The sequence below is a fragment of the Electrophorus electricus genome, chromosome 25 (genome assembly GCF_041902795.1).
Source record: "Electrophorus electricus isolate QZ-2024a chromosome 25, ASM4190279v1, whole genome shotgun sequence".
NCBI classification, from domain to species: domain Eukaryota; kingdom Metazoa; phylum Chordata; class Actinopteri; order Gymnotiformes; family Gymnotidae; genus Electrophorus; species Electrophorus electricus.
The window spans coordinates 6783970-6811708 of NC_137521.1; the positions used below are offsets into that span (position 1 = coordinate 6783970).

At 43.2% G+C, this 27739-nt stretch overlaps 1 protein-coding gene across 2 annotated transcripts in view; it reads left to right on the forward strand.

Moving 5' to 3' along the window:
* Positions 1-27739, forward strand: part of faf1 (Fas (TNFRSF6) associated factor 1) — a 57094-nt gene that overhangs the window by 7927 nt on the left and 21428 nt on the right. Inside the window, exons 4-11 of one of the 2 annotated variants that reach the window (XM_035521924.2) lie at positions 2153-2403; positions 3367-3458; positions 3567-3658; positions 13304-13409; positions 19692-19778; positions 25967-26062; positions 27136-27259; positions 27365-27428. In XM_035521924.2, the coding sequence (XP_035377817.2) occupies positions 2153-2403; positions 3367-3458; positions 3567-3658; positions 13304-13409; positions 19692-19778; positions 25967-26062; positions 27136-27259; positions 27365-27428 (912 nt within the window). The remainder of the gene's footprint in view (positions 1-2152; positions 2404-3366; positions 3459-3566; positions 3659-13303; positions 13410-19691; positions 19779-25966; positions 26063-27135; positions 27260-27364; positions 27429-27739) is intronic. The other variant, XM_035521925.2, reaches the window with a different exon arrangement.

Below are 27739 nucleotides of genomic sequence, written 5' to 3' on the forward strand. Positions count from 1 at the left end.
GCTCTCGTTTTTAACGATTCATTATTAAGAGAATAATTTAAAGACACCAAATCGCAGGCTTTTTGGTTTGAGGTTGTGTACCGTAAAATTCCAAGGAGCAGGAGGGAACTCCTTTATACTTCATATCGAATGTGTGACTGAACAGCAGGCCTTTTTTGTCATGTTCAGATTGAAAATAATATTTTCCTTATGTTTAATTCCATTGTCCTTTACTCAGGAAAAAATGTGGTCGGTGTTCTTTTTGTGGAGCAATCATTGTCATCACTTTATTTGAAGACACAAACTACAGTATTTGAATTCAGTGTTAAGTCATACAAACCATGTGGACAACATTTGACCTCATGCTTACATCATTCTCAGGGATTGGCCTGGCTTTACCTCTAGATTTAATTTCTGTGAGCTCAAAGGTCACATATCGTTGTTGTTGTTGTTGTTAGTATTGGTAAATGAGTTGAATCTGGGATTGTGTAGTTCCATGTGTTAGAATGTAATGGGGATTTTAAAAGTTGCTAAATGCAGACCATAGCAAAAGGCCCGGCATTCATTTGACTCGGGGAAAGGGAGTAAAAGCAGATACACTTAAATTGCCTAGTGAAGTTTCATTAGTCTTGTATTCATGGAAAGGGTATATTTTATAAATGTCCCTTTTAAGAATTATTATTATTATTATTATAAATAATAATAATAATAATAATAATAATAATATGATTTAGTTTTTCCTTTCGTTATGTGTTCTTTGAAAATTGTGGTCCTACCCCTCAATCTAGTGAACATTGAATAGTGGTACTGTTTGTCAATATATTTTCAGTGATGTCAGTGGTGTATCATATTTTTCCACGGTGTGGGTGTACATTTTTGTGTCCTGCCTGCCCCAGGACCCTAACGTCTTTAACCTTTTGGTATTATAATAAGGTGGAATAAATCAGTGCTTTGTGCACAGACCCTGGCACGCTGCTTGCTCTCTGAGCGCGATATGTGCTGACCCTGGAGGAGAAGAGAGAGCCTTTTGTCCCAGCCGCTGCCTCAGAAAAGACATTATTTACTGCCACAGGGGGACGGGGGCTTGGGGGAATTTGACCATCCGCCGCCCAAAGAGTGAGAGAGAGACAGAGAGAAAAAAAAAAAAAAAAAAAAAGCTGTTTTCTGTCCCCAAGCCATAGCAGAGAGAGAGAGAGGGAGAGAGAGAGTTTCCTCTATGCTAGACAGTTGAGTGTCTGTTGGGCCCAACGCATATTATCCCCGCAGTAACGCTTGTTTACATTACATTACACTCGGATACTGTTTGGATTGCCGCGCTGCTGCCATTGTGGATAACGCTGAGAGGAGGAGGAGGCCCCCTCCCTCCCAATACCTCTTTGCCAGTTTCAGATTGTCCGTTAGGTGTCTCCCCACTAATGAGAAACTGAATAATGGGATCACCGTGAAGACTGGTACTGTGTTAATCTAGTCTTTTTTTTTTTGCTAGTAACATTTGACTTTACCATCTGAGGCTGTGTAACATATAAAATAGTTTGTGTGCTTGTGTTATGAAGGTGAAGAACTGTATATCAAACGGGCAACTGCAGAGGATGTATAGAAGTATTTTCAGATAAGTATTTAATTTAAACAAGAATTCAATACTGATTAATTAAAATGCCTTTCCTCTTTGACTGACTGACAGCCTATTGCCTGTTTCTTGTATTTAAAAAAAAAAATCTGTTTCCTCACGATTACAAAGGACATCGTTGTTACAAAGGACAACAAACTCACAACAATCAGCACTGGTATTTCATGTTATTAAGAATAGGAGAAGCAGGTGACAGAGGCCTGAATGAAGTGTCAGTGTTCAATACTGACAGAGGCAGGACCGAGCATAATGGTCTGTTCCACAGGAAGTTTAAGTGGAAACATAATTATTGTCTAAGTGCTTCACAGCCGCTGAAGTCACTGCAATGTAGCAAGGAAACATTTACATTGGTACCGAGGAGCCATTTACAAGGAAATATTTACAGCCACTCTCAAACTCTGTCTTGTTTGTTTTAGTAGTACATGCCTGCCATATTTCACTTGTCACCATCACCTCAAGCGGTTGCCTGACCGACTGACTGAGTCCAGTGAACGGGTCCGGACCGGATGGGGTTTCACCCCTCGCTGCCTCCTCTCTCCCTCCCAGCAGCAGCTTCACCAGCGAGGCGTCTCAGACGGGCCCGCCCACTGCACCGGCAGCCGCGCCCCCGCCGCCGCCCGCCGCTGTGTCGGCGTCCACGTCGCCTTCTTCCTCCTCCTCCTCTTCCTCCTCCTCGGCCTTCTGCCCCGTGCCGCCGGCGCGACACATCGTGGAGCGGCAACCACGCATGCTCAACTTCCATGTGGAGTACCGCACGCGCGCTATAGAGGTGGTGCTGGAGGAGGCCAGCACCGTGGGTGAGTAGCACATGGGCAGTAGCGCACACATACAGTAATGAAAAGAAATGGGTGCCCAATAGAAGCGTGACAGATAAAGCAGAACAGCAGCATTGTAATTGTATCTCTGTAGAGGTTTTTTTCAAGTATTTATAGATATTGTCACTTTTTTTTTTTTTTTTCTTTGATCAAGCTTGTTTTACAATAATTTGTTGTGCAGAATAACATGCAGTTATAGTCACTTTAATGTTTTCTTTTAAAAACAAATCTCATTTACTTATTTGACTGACTATGCAACGTTTGATGTCTGACATCTCCCTGCTGTCATATGAGGAAGTATCTGTCCCAGAGCCAATTTATGTGTGCATGCTATTATAGCTGCACCAACAAACATTTAACTTGTGTAGCTGTGATGCCTGTCTCAGCTGGTGCTAAATAAAGTCCCCTCATGTCACCTTGCACTATTTCAGCTTATCCCGCTCATGCTCTTTGACCTGTGTTGCTTTCAGGTTCATTTCAAGTCCACTGTCTTCCTGTGCCATGTTCATGTTTCTAAGAGATTCAGAGAAATGCATGTGGTTTTTCTCAGTACTGCATATGAGCAGTGAATAAATGTGCATGTGTGAGAGCATGTGGGTGTGTATATTTCTCTGGTTACACATCGAAAATGTACAGTCATTCCGCCCCACTAAATTACTCAGTAATGCATTGATGAGTGTTCCATATACTGTAAATAGGAATTATGTTAAACACCATTTTTCATTCATGTATATCAACTGAAAAGTTCCCTTATGGATAAAAACCCTGCAACAGAGCCTGATAATTACTTATTCAGTTGACTGAAATGTTTTAATGGTAGAAAATCATGAAGCGCTATGGGGCCATAAAACAAATCTGACTTCCAAGGTTGACGGTGCCCTCTCCTGGTGGCACTGTGAACTAAGCGCAATATAATTCTTAAATCACGGTCCTGTTTCTCTGCAGGTGACATCAAACAGATTCTGGAGACAGAGCTTCAGGTGCCCGTGTCTAAAATGCAGTTAAAAGGCTGGAAGAGTGGAGATGTGTCTGATAGTGTGAGTGTCTCTTTACTGTCAAGTCATTTGTTGTAGATATGCTGACATTTCAGAAACATAATGGACCTGTTTTGTAGACTCTGATTAAGCTCAGCTGTGTGATTTCAGACGGTGCTGAGGAGTTTACATCTGCCCAAAAACACCAGCCTGTATGTGCTCACCCCAGACATCGCCCCCTGTGCTGGCACCAGCCTCAGCAGGTGAGTCGGTCTCTCTCTGTCAGTATCTCTCTCTCACTCTCAATTTTACCTTCACACTATTATAAACAACAATTGAAATGATCTCCGTCAGGAGTCAATGAAAATACCATCCCAGTGTCCACAGGAGAGGACAGAATGGGAAAGAGGCGTTTTCTCATTTTCTTCTGTTATGTTATTTTTTGGGAATGAGAGGTTATTTTTCTACAGTCTTTCAAATAAAAAGGGATAGTGCAGAAATAATTGTGCTGCTTCAGGATACATAGTATTAGATGTAAAATGATGAATAGGCATGCGAAATGATAAATGGTGAAGAACTGTGTTGAAATGTTTGAGTTGAACACTCCTTGGTAGAAGAGATTTGTTTTGTGTACTAAAGGATGAAACTAATAACACCAGCTGAATAAAAAAAAAAAAAACCCAACGAAAACACATTGTCATGTATGTCATGCATCATACTAAAGCTTTGTCAGTTGGCAAGAAATCTAGATTTTAAAAGGAACTGAATTTGTTGTAAAATTGGTTAGACAATGTGGCCAACATGAGTTTTCTAGTGAAGTCTGCTAATCGCACTCCTTGTGGTCGCTTGTTTTGGCAAGCACCATATCTGCAGAGCTGGCTCATCCGGTTTTGTGCAATGGGGGTTTATACCATTTTACTTTTCCATGATGTCAGCTTTATTATCAAAAATGTAAAAGCAACTATTGGTTAATATCAAGTTTAAAAAGATTAGCCTGTGAACAAAGCAGTGGGATGTTGAACCTTTAGAGCTTAGTGTGGAGCCTGAATAAAATGTTTGAAATTTAAAATAAAATCAGTTTGAAATTTGGGGTAGATGGGGAAGGGTTTAGTAATAAGCTGTGTGGCTATGGCTTCACAAGGCTCCACTGGCTGTATTACCTTAACTTGAGATTCTAAAAGCTCGTTCATACTTTGCCAGACATGCTTCTGCAACAAATTTCTGGAAGCCTGTAAAGTTTATGTTCCAGAACCGGCCGTTCTTGCATGTTGCCCATTAAAGTAGGAGGTTGGTGTAGTTAACTGCAAGGCTTAAAAAGTGAAAGTGCACATTTTGTCAGTTCAGCGAAATGGTGGCATGCTTTCTGGGCATTCATATAGTAATGGCAGGAGGAATACTCTAAGTAAAATTATATGCACATCAGCTGATGCAGCCTTTCCCCAAATGCACTTATATAATCACAGCAGGGTCTGAACAGCCTTTTCTATTTTCTATTTTCTATTTCCTATTTATTAAGACTTTTTGGAAGGATGCGAACTAAATTTAAAGCCCCACCAAAACCAAATCTGTTTTCTTTATAATTCTTGGCATCATTATCCTTATCGATATCTCTAGACGCGGTAAATGTAGATTCAAACGTACAGCTGTATTACTCAGAGTCTTTAGGCTTGTGCTATTATATTCAGCTCTGTGAGTTAATGACTTGTCAGTCAAGAGTGCTTATTGGAATATTGGAACTATGCACGTGTGTGTGTCTGTGTCTGTGTCTGTGTCTGTGTCCAAGCCTTGACTTGGTTCAAATCTGTCAATCTGCAGGTTGATTATGGTGACAACCAATAGCCAAATGAGTGAAATTAATTTTACTCAACATTTTATTTTGGTTTATTAGAACTTCCTTTAGTTCTTTCTTTAAAGATGCAAGTTATTGGAGTGCTTTTTGAGTCCGAAGACAAAAGTCAGAAGTGCACACTGGATCTTCCTAACACAAGGTGGCAGTGCGTGCTCAGGGGTTTTTATAGAATGCATCGGAGGGTTTGATTTTGATTGCTGTATGAACGGTATCCTCTTAAACATGTGGCTAATCTTGTTTTTTTGTATTTAGTTCAAAGTAGCGCATGAGCTAAATTCTTATTGGTTTCATAAAATAAGTTGGAGAGAACGTCCTCATATTATAATATATGAAATGCAAGTAAATGTAAGCCTTTTTTAAATGGGACATTTCCCGGTAATTATCAGCTCAATTATCATAAACCTAAAGTCGCTGTCATGCTGACATATGCCTCACAGCTTCTGTCCGTGCAAAAACCCGATCAGTACGTCTGGACATACAGGTGATTATTTCTGCAAAAGGCGTTATGACAGTCTTTTTAAACACATTTTGATGGAGTGTTAATCTCTATTGTGAAACCAGATGAAGTTTGTTCTTGGATAAGTGCATCTATAAATTAGGGCTGCACAATGTGCTGTTGATATTTATTGTGATATCGCAGTTGGCGTCAATATGCAAACAAATTCTCATTCTAATAAATCACATCGTTTTTGTGTGCTCTTCTTGATCAATCTCAGATACATTTTGTAGGTGTTTTGATCAGTTACGCTTATCACATGACCCGACAAAAAAAAATGAGCCAATCTTGTTACGTTGCAGTATGTAGTAATTTAATCGTAAATTGTCCTTTTCGTGTGGATGTTGGTTGAATTTTGGGGTAGATAAAGCCGGTCTTCCACAAGGGGCTGGGTGTGTAGATGGCCCTATTATGTACATTTTGGTAATAGTAATAAGTGTTTTGATGCAAAAAAACCCCCCAAAAAACAAAAAAAACCCCCCAACTTTCTGAGAATTGGTGCTTTAAGATTGGCTCCGAAGTGAAATTTAGTTTTTACTTGCAAATGTTATTTATTTATTTATATCTTTGAAAAAATAGAATGTATTCGAATTTGAAATTGTTTGAATATGCTCAAGGAAATTAACTAGGCAACTGTAACACCAAAGTTCGGCGTTATAAATCGGGCGTTGTGTCCTATTCACAAGATTGGGCTCAGTATTAGTATGAAGTCTCCAAAAGCTGTCTCTCATCACCTGTATTGCAAAAGGCAGATAAAACACGCACAGTAACGAGGAAATGCGCCGCCATCGATTCACGCACACTGGAACCGTAAGAATGAACCGAGACCTGTTTTTTCAGCCCCTTGGCCAGCTAGCTATGGCCTAATACCAGCGGTCTTTACAACTGTCGATAGGCGGCCGCTTGCTTTAATAGGCTACCTGCTCTTTGATGTCAGGTTGTGTAGCTCTTCGTGTGCTACTCCCTCTCTAACCAAGCTGGCACTCTGGAAAACCGACAGCACCCCGTAACGCTTTTCCCACCGCCTCCCGATTTTGGTCGGCTAATTTAAAAAAATAAAAATAAAAAATCGGTCACTGATGCGTTTCTGAAAGTTGAACTTTTCCCGACGCTGCGCCCAAAAGCTGTGGGATAAAGGGCTTTTAAACGATGGTCGGCCCTTTAAAAGCCTCGGGGCCCGCTAATTTAATAGACGTACACACTGTAATCCATTACATACGATACCCCACAACTGACTCATCTTCTCGTCACAGGAGCACACGTTATCTTTCTGAACGCAGCATTAGTGTTTAAGACGATCTGATCGCAGTTACTTGAGCTTATAGGGGGACGCTGTGCCCAGTTTTTACATTCATCATATCCACATTTCCACGCGTAGTGCGTCAGGACATCCGATCTGTTATGTAATATTTTTCTGCGTGGTTTGTTTAGCAGTTGTATCGCATATTTGTCGCATACTTTACCGATTCAATGAGAAGAAAAATCGTAAAGTTTAAAACTTGTTTGAAACACTTTTCGTTGCCTTAGGTAGTATTACGCAACCGTTTTAAAGCAAGATTTAGAAAATTCATCTGAGCATTAAAACTAAGTAACCTGTGCCCCCGTTTCTTATGTGGAAAGCGACACAGATTCAGACATTTTTTTAAAACAAGTCCTAGTGTAGAAATCCTAGAGCACCACAGACTTCCTAACCTGATAAGATCTAATGAGATCATACTATGCACTTTGGCCTTGTTTTAAAAAAAAAAAAAAAGAAAGAAAGAAAAAAAAAAAGAAAGTGATGCTAATGTTTGCTTCATGCTGCCATATGCAGAGTTTGTTTAAAAATATTTTAAAAATCAGTTAGAATTGTTACATTACATTTAGTTACATGACTACTATTAAGTGTCTAATTGGTTGGTGTATGCACACAATAGTGAAAAGAGTACTATTTGAATAAAAAAGACATCATCGTTCCCAGGTTTGTCACCACAGTAAATCAGGAGCTAAAACGTCATGATCATGACACGGCTATATGTCATTAACACAGACATGTGTTGAACCGGTCCAGGGTAGTATCATAGCACACAATTCTGGGGCCCCCTGCAAGAGTCAGGGTGAGTTCCCCCCCCCCCCTTTTTTTTTTTATTTTTTTTTTTATTCCCTTCATTTATGAACCCCTCTTCAGTGCCCACCCCTGCAGTGCGAGCCCTGTGTGCCCCTCCCCTACAATGGTGGTCCAGGGTTATCAGGAACAGCAGTGTTGCTGGGGTTTTCACACATCACTGTCACTGCTGGGTTGCAAGTAGTCCACTACCCAAAAATACTCAAACTCAAACACAAACTGTGCATTGCAACAGATGGGCCCCAAGATGTTTCTAATAAAGAGGGTGGGAGTGTGTGTTGTGTATTATTACAATCATGATTTAAAGTTATGATGATGATGATGATGATGATGATTTAATAATCATTTTACTGAGATGCAATTTTTGGGATTTTTTTTGTATTTTATTTTATCTTTAGAGTTCCTATAAATCATGGATGTTGATGCAGGCTGATGGATCATTTCCTAAGTGTTGTGGCAGTAGATATTTTACATGTTTTAATCACTGCTAATTGATATCACCAATTTTAATATCTTGATAATATTGCTCATGTTGACCTAATTTTAATAATCATTTGTATGCTGTCTTAAAACAGTTACAGTCCTTAAACTCAAAAGAGTAAGTTATCACCAACTCTTAAAGTAATGCAAGTAAAGAGGTGGTCGGAATTTTGTGCGTGAGAGTGTGTGTAATTATCTGTGTTGATTAGAGCTGTTGTTAGTCCCATCGGGAGCCGCTGGGGATGTAACGACATGTGGCTGTGTGTAAACTGGCGTCTCTGTCGACTTGTGTGGACACTGTACTCCGACGTGTGAACAGACATGAGAAGAAAAGTTAATAATGGGCTCTAACCTAATGTTGTGATAATCACACTCTTCCCAAAACACAAACACTTTGCCGTTTTGCATTTTCACCCTCCGCTGTTAGGCGTTGTACATGCGTCACTGTCTTAACCAGTCTAAAAAATTTGATCTTTTATTTGAACTTTTCACTACGGTATAAACACAGTTGTAGGCTGTGAATGTTTTTGCCTATTGAGATAATTGGCAGAGTTAGGCAGATGGCTTGTGCTGTTGTTTTCTTAGGCAGTTGTGTGGGATCGTAACACCGGCGTCCTGCAGCAGTCTGCCTGTAAATGACATTCCTTTTCAGTGACCACAGCCTTGCACATCTCCTGCGTCACTGCTTCATTATCTCCTCAGGTGCTATTTTCGTGGAGTGAGGGTGAGTTGCTGGGTGTGTGGGGAGTGGTGTGCGCAGTGACCCTGTCATCACCGATAACCGCGTTAGCTCGCAGTACTGTGAGGAGGAGACCCCCAGCAGAGTGAGCAGGCAAGCTGTTGGCTGCCTTTATAAATAACCGTCACACCCAGACATGGAGACAGGGTTGTAGCTCTGCAGCCATGGAAGAGCTTGGCAGTGCAGTGCCTCCTGGGCCTGTGGGCTCTAACTGGACATCGATGCAGCATGTGTTGTGGCTCTCAGGTGGAAACTTGCCTGGGATGCCATGCCCCAGGTACATGGGTGAGTGACGCTCGGCAGTGACGCTCATTAACTGCAGGACAGAAGTAAAACGGGTTGTCTGAGTGCAGAATGGAACAGTGCATTGGCTTGAAGTTGCCAAATTCAGTTGGAAGAATCTCTTTGGGAAAGTCTTACTTTGCATATAACTCGCTGTCTTCTGGCTTTGATGAGTAGTTGGCCTTAAGTAACTTGGGTAGTTCAGTCTTTATGGTGATCGGCATAATTATCAAGTGAAAACAACCTCAATAGTTTTTAGGAACTTTTGAGGGGGGGGGGGGGGGGGGAGAAACAAGCCAAAAATGTGATATCAGATGTTTTTGTTATCTCTGTTTATTCATCTTCTTTGACCACGTTTAGTTAGCATAGTCAGTGTAATTATAATCAGTGTTTTGAGAAGTTAGGATGGTTAAAATCAGCAGCTCCTTATAGTGCATTTGAAATATGTCCGTGCATCTTTTTAAACTGCTGAAGGAAAAACTGAAGCACATCAGCAGAGTTTCCCCTAGCAAATTGCTAGAGGCCCTCAGTTGGGGTTGGAGGGAGGAAAAAACCCAAACAAACCAAACCTACCCCTGCTATTACGTAACTTATAACAAACAAAACCCAATGTTTTCTTCTTTGGCATTGATGTAACGAGTGTAGTGTAATGCAAACATGTAACATTCATTAAACAGATGTAGAGGAATTTCCATTTCTGTAGCCTCTGGATCTATGAAGTCACCTTGTGGTTGCTGAAAATTGACACATTTTTGCACTGCCCACCATTGTTAATGCTTAAACTAAAAACAAAGTCGTCTTATTGTCCACCAAATTCTTCTAGCTTTTGTGTTTTTACAATTCTCCATTCACATTTGAAGTTACGTTGTGTTTGTGCTTGGTAGCCTGAGTGGCCTGTTAAACAGTTGAATTAGCGGTAATATATTTATTGGCTTATATGGCCTGGAAAATCAACTTTATGTAATATCCTCTGAACAAAGCCACTTAACTATACCAGCAGGATGCTGGCATGTCTGAGGGAAATTTGTTTTTTCAAGATGCTATGCAGTGATCAGACTGGGGCCAGAAAGTAGCTTTAGTAAGTGTTTAATAATGAGCACTAATTGTATTCTGCTGTGCTCCTTGCACCATTGCTGAAGTTGCTGACAAGAAAGTGGTGGAAGCATCCAGTACATGTTGTGCAGTACGTCATATGGCAGTCCCAGGATCAGAGTACTACACTAGTGCAGTTAGCCTACTCAACAAGGATAGCGTTGCATGCAAGACTAGGCTAACTGTGTGCCAAAATAACAATTAGAATGTAAAAATTATTTCCAAATAGAGGTGGATGACAGTATCAAAGGTAGAATATGATGTCCGACATCTGTTTAAAATAAAACCACAAATTTATTTGTGGTACGTTTTCTGTACACCATTTATTTATTTTGCTTTCGCCACTAAGATGCAGGTAAATAAAATGGGCCTAGCTGGATGCCTAGACTATAATACACAAAGGAGAACTCCTGTATAAAATTATGGAAAGGAGTGCTAATTTCTTTTCCTCTCTGTGGCGTCCTTAAGGGTCTTGGGACAGCAGGTGGTGCAGCTGGGGCTTGAAGCTGAACCCGGCTCTTGCCAGCCCTCTGCACTGTCAAGGAACGCTTTTCCAAGTCGTACCCTTGCCTTAGAAAACAAGGTCAATGGCAATCGCGATATGAAAGGCATTTTATGACGCGGTAGAACACATGGGCTAATGCGATCATTTTTTCCATTGCCTTGCCTTCTGTGTTGTAGGAAGGGTTCTTCACTCGCATGTGCTGAAGGTGAGTGCGTCGGTGTTACTCTTTCAGCTCACAGTTTTTAGCTCAGATTCACGAATGGGGTCTCGCTGTTATAATTGGGAGCAGACTGTGAAAATGGGACAATACTTAACAAATAAGAGCCACTGTAGGCAATTACGGCAGCGCACACCTCACCAAACAGATTAATCAAACATTCGCCACATCTCTGAGCCCATTCGCTCCTCTCCTCTGTTTGAAAGTAAATAAAGCGCCGGCTGTGGAGCTTTCAGGAGAGACTCTGTCCAAGGTAGTTACAGAAATCCAGTGATGAGCCAAGTGTAATACACACACTCACCAAAGCTAACTCCTGCTCGCTCGCTCTCATTTCACATCACGGAGACTTATCCAAACTGTTAATCTCCAGCATAAATAATGCAGCCCGATGAATAATTTAAAATAAATCCTCCATTTCTGTTGCCTCCAGAAGATGTTTGTTTAAGGTTATTTTAATTTGAACTTTTTAATTTGAACTTGTTTTTCTTCTCCTCCACAAATACAAATTAATCATGGCACCATTGTTCTTTATATCATCGTTTGAGTCTGAGCTCCTCTGAGGTACAGTGGCCTGAGAAACATTGCAGTGGTAAACAAAAATAATAACTGGAGGAAACAAGTGGCAGTGTATGTGTTATGTAGTCGCGGATGGCATGGTGTGGGGGTGGGTGTTGGGAAATGTGACATAGGGACTTTAATCAAGTCGGTTTCTGTACTGTGCTCTGGGGTCCTGAGGCAGGCACAAGGCTTATGCCTGTGAGATGAAACCAATCTCCTCAGAACTCCTCCTCATTTACACAGTCGTTTGTCTGCTCTCTGACATCGTCACATTTTCTTTCCGGCATCTCGTGTGGTGTGAATGGGGTGTGTGTGTGTGTGTGTGTGTGTGTGTGTGTTCAGTTCACTAAATGTAAATAAACTTGTAGCATAAATATTTGTTGTCTTTATTTTGCACATTATGTATAGCCTGGAATAGGATGCATATTATATTACAGTATGTAAAAAAAAAAAAACCCAAAAAACCCAACTTTTTAAAAAAAATTTATTTTTAGTTTTTAAACCAAACTATGAATTTTGACATTTCTGGTGTGTGTTTTCCATTTTTACTTGGATCATTTCTAATTTTCCTTTGGAAACAAACCTTTAACATATTATTACTAAAAAATTCTGAAGATGCGAATCCTGTGGATGAAGTCATCCTTTTCAAATCATCTTTCACATTTTAAAATGTAAAAATTTTTTTTACTTCATACAGTGAGCCTCCACCCTTGATTAAACACACATTTTTAACTCCCTGTCTCAGCCTTCTTTCCCAGTTTCTGCACCATCACATATGCATTCACTCATCCAACTGCGCCAATTTCCAATCTTCCCTCCTAGCTACAACAAACATTACATTTACATATTGATTCCACAGTTTTAGTCAATGTAAATATGCTGTCATTACAGTAAATGTGGGCTTCTGTTAACATAAGCTTGTTCAAAGCTCCTCAGATTAAGGCAGCGGTTGCATAATTAATGTGTGCACTACACGTTAATTCCCGCCTTTCTTCTTCCTCTGCGCTTTCGTTTGAACCATGATTAGCCAGCAGCCTCGTCCCTAAGCTGTTGATTCATATTCACGCTCACAAGCAGAGCGTTTGCTCAAACCGCTACTTAACCTCAGCTGCTTTCCGCTAGCCAGGCTCCCTGCTCTCGCACGGCCGCCGCCGGAGCTCTCTGACAGTCCCTGGTGATTCCGAGGCCCAGCTCACGGGGACGTGCTGGAGAGTCGCGTGCCCTCTACCGCTCTGGGAAGAGTTTAGGCCTCTTAGCTCGGATCAATCGGACAGCGTGGAGCTCCAGATGGCCCAGTTTGAGGTGGGGTGTGGGGTGTTGGAGGTGTGTCGGGGGCATGTCGTGGCCCCTGCTCCTCCCCCTCCCCGCTGGGCCTGGGCTGGAAGACAACAGGCTTCTGTGGTTTGCGGTGGTGAGGTTGGGGAGAACTGCGGGGGGCCTGGGGCTTGTCTGAGCTTACAGGCCCTGGGGAGATGGAGAGAAGCTCTCCTCACGGCAGGGAGAAGAGCGCATGCGAGCCCCGACTCGTCCACCGCTTGACTCTAACCCACTCTCGCTTTTCTCTTATTGTTCCCTCTGTTGAGCAGCCTCCAGCAAGAGTCATTAAATCAGAACTACCTGCTGGTCATCACTCACCGGGAGGCACAGAGAGAGTACAGCCTAAACTTCCCCGGCAGCAGAACCGTCCAGGAGGTGAGGCAGCGTCACACAGCTTCCTGTCTTTCTGTTCACATGTCAGCGTGGGTTTCTTTATATAAATGTCTCTCTTCCATTTATTCACCCTGTTGGGCTTTTGCACATGAATAGAAGCATATAGTGTCTGTTGGGATGGTCTTTAACTAATAAAATAGTAAAAGCTCTGGGTTAGAATTTTAATAATAAAAGGATCCGAAGCTGAACGAGTGGAAACTCCTCATTTGCACAATGTCGCCACCCTATCCCATATTGGCTTAAGGAGCAGCGATGAACAATATGTCTGCCTGCCATGTGGTCAAGACTGAACAAATTCTTTCCTGGTCATGCTTTCTCTCCAGTCTGGTTTTAGCTGTCCACACAGCCATGGTCGGTCAGGCCTAAACGGCCCAAAGCCGTTTGCTCACAGGGCAGATTGGCGCAGCATGGAAGAGACATTTGGGGGTCTGTGTTTGTGGAGCGGAGTCTGCGAGGGAGGCGCTTAATTTCTCGGTGGCGAAATTAAACAGTGGATTTGGGAGCAGATGAAATATTCATCAATATGTTGGAGCACTCCGGCTCTCTGTTTGCCTTTCACTCATCACTGTGGCCGCTATTGCCAGAGCTGCTACTTAGAGAAGGAGGAGGGTTAACACCATAACCCCCCCCCAAAAAGCTAATCAACTCCCTACCCTCTCCCCCAGGACCTGAATGGAGCCTTCTCCTTTTATAGCTCTCCATTTAACAGACTGCAGCACCGTGTTTTAAAGTTGGCTGCACGCTGGGCGCAAAACCCAGGCACCCCGGTTCCAAGCGCGTGACCCCACCCCCGGTTCCCCCGCATTCTCCCCGGCCGGCCCCGGGTAACCCACGCGCAGTACTTCGCCAGGGCCTGCATGAATGAATAATTCCCAGCAGGTAGCATGCTCAGCATCAAGTGGAACATGCTTGGCATTGATGGCCTGCTTCAGCTTCTTCTTGTGCAGGGAGACTCGTACTGGGCTGCACAGTACCACCGCCCACAAACCCCACATCCCCGATGTGTTTTTTGTCGTCTTAAAGTTCGTTTGAGGAGTCTGGGATTTCCATAGCCAGATGTAAAGGTAGAGTTAATATTATGGTGGGAATATTTTGTGGAGGCTGGGAAGCATTGTTGTCTGTTAGGCCAGATTTTGATTTGCTGTTTAATGGATTTGTCGATTTTAAAAAATTAGTTAACTTTTTAATTGACTTTTTTTCTTAAATAGGCTTCTGAAATGTGTTTAATTCCAGTAGACAAATGGTTCCTCTAGTCAGGGTGGGGCTATGATGCTCAAAAAGTATATAATTTCACACTGAAGTGGATTGACATTTAAAAGCTACACAACCGTTTTCATCTAAACCAATTTCATGCTCTCTGAGGAACTACCTCTTAAAATAAAGATAACTCCATTAGCTAGTACTACTGATTTTGTAATTGTCGGATTTTATTTTTCGTTGTGTTCACATAATGTAATAAAAGTAGTAATGCTATTAATATATTTCTTGGTATTTGAATGGCCATAGGCAACGTTTCCTAAACCTCACCTCCGAACCTTTTATTGTAATAAGAATTAAAGATACATTTATGAGCCATATGGCGACTCCGTTAGTGATGTGAAAGATTAAGGCATACCTCAACTGGTGTCACTTTTTAGTCGGCATATATTCAGCCCATATTTGCTGTATTGGCCATTAGTCCCTGTAGGGAAGGCCTGTGGCAGTGTGCTGCGCTAGCAGTAGTCTCGTCGCCAGCCCTCCCTGCTCCCAGCGTCTCCTGCTCGGAGCGTCGCCTCCTCGATGCCACCGCTCACCATTACAGTAATCAGACTACTTGACAGGTTTGTAATGGTGCTAATTGGAGAGATTAAAGTGCGAGCGACGAGCACTCCCCCTTCCCCCAACAGATGGTTTTGATGAGCACCCACTGTGATCCTTAAGTGTTTCTGCCTGGATTACGATGACCGGGTAAGGCGGTGTGCCGGGAGGACTCGGGCCCGGGGGGGAGATGGGGGAGAGGAGGACCAGGCCCCGCTGGCTTGGTAGGGGAGCCAGGGCGCAGGACAAAGCCTAATCAAACAGGCCGCCATGGCCTCCCGCTCCACAGTCCTCAGGCATTCCGGGGTTTTTCACCCCAAACAGGGAGAGAGGGGAGATGGAGAGAATTTTCTTGTGCTAGGGCTATATTTGCCATGCATCTGGACATTTTTAAACAGCCATGAATTCAGTAAACATTTACAAAATGAGCACTACTTTGCGGATTAATGGTAAAACAACTTCATAGAAATTTGTGTGTTGATCAAGTTATCTGTTATCAATTGTTGTTTTTGTTGTTGTTTTTGTTTTTGTTTTTTGTTTTTTATTTTTTTATTATTATTACCAATTCTGTCTGAGCTTTTTTTGCTTTTTTTTTTAATTTTAGCCAAAATAGGACAAAATAAATAAAGACTGGGAATGAAAAGCTCCACAGGGAGTCAGTGTTCCCCTTAAACGTTTCGGTGATGTGAAAAAGTTACATAAGAGGGGCTGAATGTTGTGGTGTCTGTGTGTGTGTGTGTGTGTGTGTGTGTGTGTGTGTGTTTTTTTTAATAATAAATAGTCATGGCCTAAAAACTGCCCAGAAAGGCTGTGTGAAAAAGCAACAAAACAGCAACACGCAGCACTCTGAGTCCCAGCTCTGCCCTCTCGCCTATTCACCACAGTGGCGACACATATGGAGGCCTCGGCGAGCCATCTTTTCCCCCTCTGCCGGCCTTTTGTCTTTGCCGAGGGCCAGCCGATGCTTTTCTGCTTGTGCATATCAATGGAGGCGAGCGGGAGCGGGAAAGGGAGCCTCCGAGTGTCCTGTTGTTTGTCTTTGCCAAAGGCTCCCAGGGAATGCACCCTTATCCTTCCTATGTGCTGGGCCCCGGGCCGTGCTCTCTCTCTCTCTCTCTCTCTCTCTCTCTCTCTCTCTCTCTCTCTCTCTCTCTCTCTCTCTCTCTCTCTCTCTCTCTCCCTCTCGCGCTCTCTCTCTCTCCCTCTCGCTCTCCCTCTGATTGGCATTCCCAAACCCTGAGTGCCGGTCCGGGCTAAGCCTCAGAGCAAATGTTTGCCAGGAAAGTGGTGGCTCGAATGGGGCCGGCCGATAGGGCCGCCCGGTCCGTGACCAGACGAGCTGTCCCAGGGATTTCTCTCCGCCGCCGCTGTTTTTCTCCGCGCAGCTGGAGGGACGAGCGAAGAGGAAGAAAAGAAAGATGGAGAGTAAAAGAGTGTGAATGAAAGGCATCTGGTACTGAAGAGCTTGTGACTGTTTAACGGCAACCTTTTCTTCTCTTTGATTCCTCTCCAACCAGGGATTACCAGTACTTGGCATTTAGAGAGATTGGATCATTAATGTGTGTGTGTGTGTGTGTGTGTGTGTGTGTGTGTGTGTGTGTGTGTGTGTGTGTGTGTGTGTGTGTGTGTGTGTGCGCGCGCGCATGCACGCAAGCACGCAAGCACATTTTGTTTGTGTGTGTGTGTGTGTGTGTGTGTGTGTGTGTGTGTGTGAACGCATGCACGTGTACATACGTGGGCTCTCACGCACTTATTTGCCTGCCTATGAGTATTGTATTAATTACCTGTGTCAGTATAATGTATACTCGCTCAAAAATGATCATCTGGGACTATGACACTGCTGATGTTGCTATATTCTGAATTTGCTGTAATTTAGTGCTTACAAATTTTAATATTTACAACAGTGAGTAAGTGCAGACATTTGCATCTTACCATTGTTCTCTCTGTTTGGATATATGCAAAGAGATTCTTTATATGTGTGCCAAGTTCTTATGGGACTTAACTGTTCCACTTCTTTTCTTTATAAAGTTAAAAAAAAAAAAAGATCTGTTTATATAAAATTTTCCAAACAATGCAGTTTTGGTTTTGTCAGTAAGGGGGCAGCAAAAGACAACGGGCTACTGCGTTTGAGTGAAGTGTCTGTGTGTTCATATCACACTGTATTATCAAGACCATCTGAGAAGCTAATCTCAAAATATCTGTATATACCCTAAAAGTTGATAAATCTGTTTGATGGGACAGAGTTTTTATACCCCTCTCAGGTTTTTTATTTATTTATTTATTTATTTATTTATTTATTATAAGATGAGGAATGTACATGAGCGTAAAATGTGAGCCCTAATCCCTGGTGTCAGCTGCGCACATTGTGAAGGGGTTTTTTGATGGCAGCTGAAATGTCTTCATTCAGGAGATCACACAGTATTTTGTGAGATTGTCAGCCGTTTCCATTTTTTCCTCTCTTCCCGCTCTACCGCAGTTTTGCTTTCAGTGCTGAAGAGTCTGTTATGACATTTAAAATGAAATGTCATGAGAGCTTAAATTTAATAGCACTGAGTCTTTTTGTTATGGTTTAATCAAACGTCATTGTGCCCTGCAGAAGAATGCTTCAACACAATACAAATATCATCTGCTCAGAATATCTCGTAACTCTCTCTTTTAATTCAAGAACCAGTGATAAATAAATAGTCCTCCTGTGGATTTGTTTGTTTATCCTTCCCTGTTTATATTTAATATAGAAATTTTTTTTTCCCTCATCTAGTTTGGTAATGAGTATGTTTAGATTGAGGGAGCTGGACTGGGGAAACAGCCGCGGTTCCTGGCTCATGAATAGCTAATGGTGCCGCTGTTGCGGTGCTGAACAAATGGCTTTCACTTTATAACTAGTACTAGCCTTGGAGAGCTTTCTGCCTCTGCTCTCTCAGGCTCGTCAGTCAGGCAGCATCTCCGCTGCTTCCTCACTAACCCATCGCCATCTCTCTCAGGTCCATTTTTCAGTGCCTCTCCGGAACCCAGCACACCTGCGTCAACGTTGAAATCCCCAGTCAAAATCGAACACCTAATAAAGAGCTTTTATCTGGATCTGAATCATGATAGAAAGCCCTCGTCAAGAGGTAGGGAAAGTTTGGCAATATTGACAGTAGGCTGGTGCTCATAACAAGAGGCCTGGGGAAGTGAGTGGTGAAATGCCAGAGCCCCACAGAGGACCGGCACTCTGGAGCGGCTGAGCGCCACTGACAGGACCTCTGGGTTGGCATTAGTTTCTTCTTTCTCCTGGGCTGTGATGCCCTTTGACCCCAAACGCTTCATTACAGACAAGCGAGGGTGTTTGCGGCAGCCTGCCGGTCAGGCCTGGGCCGCCAAATCCCTGTAGCCCTCTGGTCAAACACAGATATTACACTCTGTAATAACACTGGCCAACCCGGCTGACCCCTGCGCATTTCATAAAATGCAGCGCGCAGCCGAGTTTGTGGACTGGTGGATGTTTGAGCGTGTGTATCGGGGCAGTCCTCGACTCGAGATGGTGTGCTGAATATGAGAGTCCCTTTCCCCTGGCTTATGTATATATCTGACCAAAGCACTCGAGACGTTGCCTTTGTGCATGCACGCTTTACATTGTGGAGAATGGAAGGCAACGAAAGGTTGGTGCTGTGCTGGTGAAAACGATGTAATGCATGAAAGGCTATGTTCCTAAAAAGCATATGTTTAGGTTAACCTTGGGCATGTAAACCCTGATCGAGGGATCCACCGTTTTCCTCTCAGCACCAGCACCTCACTTTCTGGCTCCTCTCCTTTGTTTTTTGCAGCCTTCATGTGGCCATAGTTTCCGCCTCCACGGGCGCAAGGCCTTGGTCTGGCTGCGGGTCCACGTCCACTCTGTTGGCTCTCTGTGGGATTTGGCTGTACAGCAGGGAGGACTTTCCTGCACAAAGGCCAGTTTGATCTGCTTCTGTATCTAGCGCCGCAGGGTGCGGCGTGTTCTGAGGGGCTAAGGTGCTCCGTCTGGCACCCGCTTTGATCACCCTCACGCTGCGCTCATCAGCCTGGCGTTGGATTTTAAATCAACAGTGGCACTGGGGCAAGGGCTGGTGTGAACTGCTTGAAAGCACGCAATGTTATCATCTGCGGACACGCAGGCGGCTAAAACGCCAAAGAGAAATACTGTCTCGTTCGGAGTGAAGCATTGTTGGCATTGGGCATTACGGGAGGTATCCGCGGAATGTCTCCCTCTCCCCTTCCATCCCAGTCTCTTTCAAGCCGCTGCCTGTCTCCTCTATGATGCAGACACACACACTCCATAATATGAATGCCTTGCTTAGCTAAGTGAGAGATTTTATTTATGCAAACATTTTGCTGAGACCTCTTAAATAGGTAGGTTACAGAATATAGACGTGTCCACAGTTGATGTGGCTGATGTGCTGTTCTCTGTGGCATTCTTATTTCTGTTCATTTATTTATTTATTACCTCAGGTTAAGAGGAACATCTCAGACTTGACGAACATCCCAGTGAGGCATCAACAGTGGGAAGGCTGGCCTGCCTCGGCCTCAGATGACTCAGTAAGTTTTTCCTTCTCATCCTGTTTTTAATGCATGGTGAGCCTTCATGTGAATAAAGTTGAAAGATCACTTTTTTGGATAAAAATGTTGCTTCAAAACACACATCGATACATAATGCCTATTTACTTTGGTATTTCTGGACTCTTGGTTATGCTTTGAGCATCTCCCTATCAGAACTGCTGAGACTAATTAAGATGTCACGGAGCTACTCCCCTCTGTTGTCCCCGAGATGTGGACATTTAAGCTCATGTAGTGGAGTGTCACTGACCTTTCCCACCCCCGGGCACTACTGCCTGCCTTTCACTTTTATGCAGTCACACTGATCAGAAGAGGCCCAAACACTAACCTCTGAAGAACCCCCAAAGTCTTAATACCCTTCCATGGTAATCAACCATATAACACCATGGGAAATTTTCCCTGTTAGTTGTACAAATTGTCATTATGCCTTTGACCTGTTAAGTGTAGAATTCCCTTTTGTAATAGTAATAGGAAAAATAGTAGTAGGTTGTGTTTTGAAACATATTTACCAAGCTTCCTTATGTGGCGGGTCTCTTGCCAGATTTTAGATTAAAAAGCAACTACCCCTACCTGATGATGAACAAATTTGTTTTTCTGGATCAATTGTTTTAGCTGAATTCTAGATAACCTGCAAAACCAAACACAATAAGCAAGTGTTTCCTATGTAATTTTGTTAAGTGAGGCTGTTGAGACTGTTTTACTTTTATCAAAGGTTATAACCAAAGCATTCAAGCTGCTTTTAAGTTTAGAGAATCATGACAAAGAATGGACCATCTTGAGTGCTTTGTTTTGTATTTGATTTATTGCTAGCCACCTTCACAATGAATGCTCTATATCTGTGGTTTTTTTTGTCTGTCCAATGTGCCTGGCCTGATTCATTTAACATGTGTATTGTTCAAGGGTGAGTGGAGAGGTTGTCTCTTTGCAAAAAGCACAACACAAATGAGGTCATTCAGTCTACACCCTCTCACCACAGACGCTGCCCACTTCAAACCTGGCCACTTTAGGAGTTGAAGTGTGCTCGCTTGCGACCTGAAGCCACAAGCATGGTTGAGTGGAACGACCTGCCACTCATGAACGCTCTTTAGGCCACATTAAATCGTTAATTCCTGCTCTGTTTGGCAAGTACTTGTTTGTGGCAGGCTTGCCCTCGGCCACGTAGATCGCTTACCTTGCCCAAGCTTGCTTGGAGGGGATATTAAAAACACTGGCCCTTAATAATGACCCAGCACTGTGCAATAGATGGCTGAACATCACAGCAAAAAGCCTCAGTGTGGAATTCGACCTGTTTCTATGCGCATCTCATTAATTCTGTCTCATCTCCTAGGATTTGTACCAATGCACAGGACAGCCAGGGCTTAGAAATACATTTACTAGGAATCTGAAAGACTGGCTGCTGTGCCTTTTCTTCATTACCCCTTACTCTTACTCGCACGCTCTCTCATTCTACTTTTTATTTGCTCTCATATAGGAGACAAATGGAAAAACTTATCAGTAGTCAGTTTAGATTTCAGTAGCTGAGAACTGGTCTTCCTAGTAGTGGGTGAGAATATTCTTTATTTAATTACTTTTCTTTCTTTCTCTTAAGATGTTCTGCTGCTAATTAGAAACGGTGTACACAGATGGAGACGACTGAATTATTTTGGTTGTTTAGACAGTTATGTCACTTTTAAAGTAATTTTTGCCCCATATCTAAAACAGTTGCAACTCGATAATTTTAAAACAAGTACATTTTTTTTAAACATCATTCAAGCTTTTGAGCATTGCACATTCTGTAAATTTATGTTCAAATTTTTTTTTGCTTATAAAATGCAGTTATCACACTGCTCATCACAGTAGGCAATACAATGTGGCCCTTCTGGGCCTCCAGGAAACTAGTGAGCCAATATACTGCTTTAAATGTTTTTTATAAACCTTAAACTGCCTTCTTGAAAGATTGTCACATGTAACAATCACACGGGGTTATCAAAACTACATGTTGGCGATGCAACTCATCACACATGTGCAAGTACATTGCAGTTGACTAATAGTTTTAATTGTTAATGTGAAGAAAAACTCTGCAGCAGTGTATAAACTGTTCCGTCTAAGCTTGCTATTATCACAGGACCTGCTGTGTGCTGCTGCAAAGCACTGCTGTGCTATTTTCAGGTTGGGTTTGTGATGACATTGGATTGGTTTCATTAAAAATATTTCTCCCAACATCCAATCCAGCAGTTTTTACTGATATTGAGCGTATTCCAATATGTGCTGTTGGATCGGTGCCATCTCTGACTACCTACACATCTCGAACAGAAGTGTTCGGTCAGATGGCTCAATGGTTCACTCTAGCCACACCGCTGCTTCTCCTAACTTCCGTCAGGCTCTTCCTGTAGCCCATAGGTAGCCCATAACCCCTTCCCACTGCATTTCTGCCTGACACAGTAAAGGGGATGATTCTGTATGTTTATTTTGTGCCCTTGATCTACTGTTATTGAACCTTTCGATTTATGATCTATTGGTTATTAAAGTTCATAAACTGTTTCTATATGGCGTTAATAACCTTTATAAAAAGTGCAGTCACTACATTGATGCTTTTTACCTGCATTTGTCAGTAAGCATTTTTAAAATACTCTGTTCCACAAAAGGTGTCCAAACTGTAGTCTGTTTTACTTCCTCTAGATTGTCTTTGCTCTGTGTGTGTTTGGGTGAATGTGGGATAGTGTCGGAAGGGACAAGGCAGCAGGAGGCCTGTTACAGCTCACATTACAGGCAGCCTCTGTCTGCTACCTGTGTTTTCATGCTTCTTCGTAGCTAAGTGCACTTGCTGGATCGTTTCGTGTGAGGTGCAAGGGGGGGGGGGTGTGATTTAAAAAAGAAACAAGAGAGCACAAAAACGGGTGTTTTGGCCTTTTACTCAGATTGTAGGGAAAAGAAAAAAAATTACTTAACTGTTACTATCAACACAGAATATTGTCAATAAAGACTCTCCCGCTTGTTTCCTCTCTCTTCTTTCTCTCTCTCGGTGTTCTGTCTCGGAGCTCACACCTCAGCCCAACTCTCTCCCCACTGCTTGTCACTTCTGACCGGCAGCCTTACTAAACACCTGTGGAAATGATTGACAGCTGCAGAAACGTCCTTATTAGAGTCCTTTCCCCCATAATTGCTGACATTTATCCAGTGTTTCATGGTGTTTGCTAATGTATTACTGCGCCTGCTCTCTGAGGAGCTGTGTGCCCCTCGCCTCTTATGGGCTCTTCACCTTGTCGACTCGAGGAGGAGGCTTATTGGGCCTGCTGGTTGCCGTAGCGACAGGGCTCAGAGCTAAGCCACCCAGAGCCCTTGGTGAGATTGCTGTCTGCAGGGAGATATACGCGCACACCTCCACGCACTACCAAACCACCAGCCCGCCGCATGTCGCTTTCTCTCGGCCCCCACCGTCTGACTTTAGGTGCGCTCTACATGTCCTGTCCAGTGTAATGGTGTCATTGCTGCACACTTTCCCCTGCTGTTCGCCTTTCAGCCCTTATGAGCTCAAAGCTGTGACGCTCTTCACATGGAAAGCACATTTTCAATATTTAGATTTTTATCAGTATAGTATATGTGAAGTATCATTATCAGTCTATATGAATTAATAATACATAATACTAGTTTAGAGAGAAAAGACCCTATTCTTGCCCCAGGGCTTAGAAGAAGTAGACTAGCCCACTGCTAAAACCATAGGTTGACACACTGCCAATAACCTGCAAGGCCCCAACAGGTGTTTAGGGCGGGACTTTGTCCTTTCTTTTCTTCTCTTCAGCCTCTCTCTCTGCAGTCTGTTGTGGTACTCTGTGAAAGAGGTGTTTTGCCGGTGCTCAACAGCAGACAGTGCAGCTGTCTGCAGCAGTTATCTCACCCTCGCTGCCGGAGAGAGACTCAGAGTGAAGAATGGAGAAGCACAAGGGGGCGAAAAGTAAAAGAATTGGGCAGTGTGCAAGATTTTGTTTGGAGAGAGAAAGAGGAATCTTCCTCTGCATGCTCACCACTGCAAGGCCCTTTGAAGCGAGTGGTAATTAAGAGGATCCTAAAGGAGAAGGGCTGCTTCATTGTGCAGCGTTGGAGCAGGGGGTTGTGGGGGAAAGGGCTTGGGGTGGGGGGGGTGTTGGTTGGGGGTCGTGGAGTGACCCCTCCCCTGTAGCCTGCGGCTCTTCGGCACCCAAGCAGCCAGCAGTGCTCGTCTCGCAACGTGGTGAGGAAGAGGGGAGGAGGGGGGGGGGCACTCCTTCATATGTTCTGCTTCCTATATAGCCAGCTTCCTCTGCCCCTGTCTCCAAATCCCTATTGTATGGTGGAGTGATGAAACTTGATTCAAACTCTTATGAGGGCAATAGGGAGATCCCACTGTTGAGAAGCCTGAGCCAGCACTCCACGTTTGATTGCCTGGGGAGGAGAGGGATGATGGAATCAGACATCCATTTGCAGCACTGCAAAAATCTCTCTCCTGAACGCTCACCCAGCTCTGTACAAACCACACCATTGCCTGACGTCAGCCACAACATAATTTGTTTCCTCTTTCGTTGGTAGTTGTATGCTTTTAACTGTCCTTTTTTAGTGTTTGGTAACAGTCTTTCAGATGGTGTGAAATGTGATTCCAGGTTATCCAGAGTTACACTGGTCTAAGCACTCGAGATTCCTGTAGAAAAGGTCAGATGTTTGGACAATAAGGCAATCCAGTTAAGTGTTTTCTCCCCAGGTGTTCCCGTCTGCTTTAACCACCTAGACCATTGCTCTTTCTCGGGCCTTTTTGTACAGTAAACTTGTTTTATGTCCTGAAAGACAAGAAACACAATCTGTCATCTGTGTGGGCTAGGGCCCAAGCTCATGTGATGTAGCTTTGCTTTCCCAAATGCTTACTTCACTTTTTCTTCACTGCATTATGTGGTTGTCCATTGAATGGAATGACTATGGAAAATTTGTTGTTGCCTCATTTCGGTTTGTTTTGGTTAGGTTTTCTATTTCATTCAACTTTTAAATTTCAGATTTAATTGACATTCCGGCAGTATCATTCTACTTGGAGGAACGATGGAGAGGAAGCAATATTTCCATCTGCAAGTCTGTTTGCAACATTACTCAGTTTGCAGCATTGCTTTGACGTCTCATAACTGCCTTACTTTTCTTTCCAAGTAGCTCATATATCTGTTAGATTTTTTTGCTCCTCAAAGGTAAATCTATGTGTGAGATTTTGAGTACAAACCCATCAGAATTTTTCATCCTTCAGAACTCAATTACATTCCGATTCGCAAGTGCCCTGCTGGCTCCCATGCCTGACAGTAGCACACACTGTGACCCCATGACATCTGCTCTCCTGCCCTTCTCATTTACACCAATAGGCCTGATCTGATCACCCCCCACCCCCCCCACTGTCTTATCAGCCTGCAGGCTAGCTGTTGCCTAGATAAGCTTCTAGACACTGACCTTTTGTTACCTAGTTCGTGGGCCATGTGGATGATGCAGGTTTGTGGTATTGACGGGTCTTATGACGGGTCTTACGAGCTACATTAGAGCTGAGCTTAGGGTTTAATTATCGGCTCTGTAATAAGAAGACATGGCTGAGTACGTCTTGAGTAAACTGACGCGGGGCTGGGCGGGAGCATCCAGCAGAACAGCAGCGGCAGGTGAGGCTCGGCGAAAGCACTAAATGCTAATGTCAGGTAAGTGTTGATAAAGCTGATGCACTCTGCTCCACGCCGGCAGGGAGGTGCGAGGGGTCGGCGGGCCTTAATGAGTCCCTGTCGTGTGCAGGCCTGCTGACATTTTCATTGCAGATGGGGAGTTAATGAGACATCCAGACCTCCACCCAACCCTCCCCCACCTGAGCAGCGTGGAGGTGCTGCGAGCATGCTGGCTTGGGGAGAGATTGCTTTTTAAAATCATTAGCACTCATCACTCCACTTCAGCTTCTGACTTTGAGAATGATTCTAATTCATGTTGGGGTTTAATCTGTATCTGGCATGTCAAATACATGCGCCTCAGAATCATATACAAGCGCCTTTATTTTAACCTAGTGTTAGTGGTGCCGTGCCAGAAACCAAACCTCGCGTCATCCAACACTTGGGTGACCCCCAGCCCGGCATTCCCAGCCTGGCTGCGGCAGTGGCCGCGTCACTCCGTGGAGCTGTGCGTCTGACGCCTGTGCTGCTGTTGGTGTGCAGATGACGTTGGCCTCCTGTGGGATCACCTACCCGTGCCATCGCCTGAGCGTGTGCAGAAGATCCTCCCCAGCCAGTGCTCTGGAGCCCACTGAGGAGGTATAGGATGACACGTCACACACTCATTAACATACTCGACACCCCTGGGGTTGTTTTTTTTTGTTTTGTTTTTTTTTAAGCCATGTTTGTTAGCTTACTATTTTATGCGTAAACCCATTTGTCAAATGTGTTGTATGTCAAATGTATTTATTTATTTATTTAGTTAGTTAGTTATTAAAGATATTTGTAGAGTAGCTGAGTACATCATTTTGTGTATGTTAATTTGCTTGGTTGCTAGATTCCACATACGAATAAATGACATCACATGCAATAATGAATAGTTATGAAAGTTCTGTGTTTTAATACATTATCTGCTTTCAATTTTGACACTGTTAGTGGATGATAATTTCTAACTCCGAGTGGAAATTTGGAACGAAGCACGGGCAGCAGAGGCTGTGCATTCACATTACTCCTTTTTAAAATTTTTCAGACATTATTGGCCTGGCTTCATTTTTAGAATTAATTTATCATTCCTGAATAGCCAGCCAAAAAAAAAAAAAAAAAAAGTTTTAGGTGTCACCCAAAGCAGCTGTGTATTTCTGGCATGTTGATGCTACTGTCATTCCTAGTCTCTTTGTGTTCATTACCACATGTGCACTCTAGCAAGAAAAGGTTAGAAGAAATTCTAAATTTGTCAGTGACAAGGGGCCTCCCACAGTCTTTTGGGCCTGGACATGAATTGCTCAGTTGTGCTGTAAACTGGACCAGCACTGAGAGTTGGAATGAGTGTGTTTACTGCAAGTATGGGCGATGTAACACACCCCACGTAGTCACAGTCGGGTTGCTTTGTGTTCACACTGTAATTCCCTAGCTCCGTACATTTCCGAAGGCTGGGAATTTTTTTTTTTTTTTTTTTTTCCCTTCTCCTCTGTGAATCTGATGAATGGATGGCAGTGGATTATAATTATAACTTTTTCCCTCTCAGGTTCCTAGCTACCCTTTCTAGTCCAGTCAAGTATATTAAGGCATCAAAATTAAAAGCATAAATTGTCTGAGCCCCAGTGATGTAAGAGAAACGCTATTTATTACCTAAAAAAAACTAATTTAAAAACCTCTGGCTGTATTTATGGCAGTGCACAGATGTCCACATGGTCAGCGACAGTGAAGGAGATGACTTTGAGGACGCGTCCGAGTTTGGTGTAGATGAGTGTGAAATCTTTGGCATGGGAAGCTCGAGCTGTCGAAAGTCGCCAATGAGTAAGTTGTAAAAAATGCCCTTCTCCTGCTGAGTTCCTGGCCGTGGTTTTGGCTCGTCCAGTTTCAGTGCGAGAGAACTTGCCCTCGTGTTTTTACTCTCCTCAGTGCCAGAGAACAGTGAGAATGAGGGTGACGCCTTGCTGCACTTCACTGCTGAGTTCTCATCAAGGTGGGCCACGAGAAGACTTGGTCTTTTGGGCATTTTATTCCCCTCCTGTTTAGTGTCTATCAGGTTCAGGTCACTTGCTGCATTATGCCCATACTGCTGGTAATAACTGCAGGCAAATGAACATTGAATATTTTGCATGCAGAATTCGAAGAGTGTGTTTTGTTGGCAGGCACTTGAATTTGTAAAGTTCTGTTTTGTACAACTGTTATACAGAATTAACATTTTTGACTTTTTTTTTAACTTTTGTAAAATTCTCTTTAACAGTTGGGAATTTCAGATGGACACTTGACTTGAAGTACCATGTTAAAATG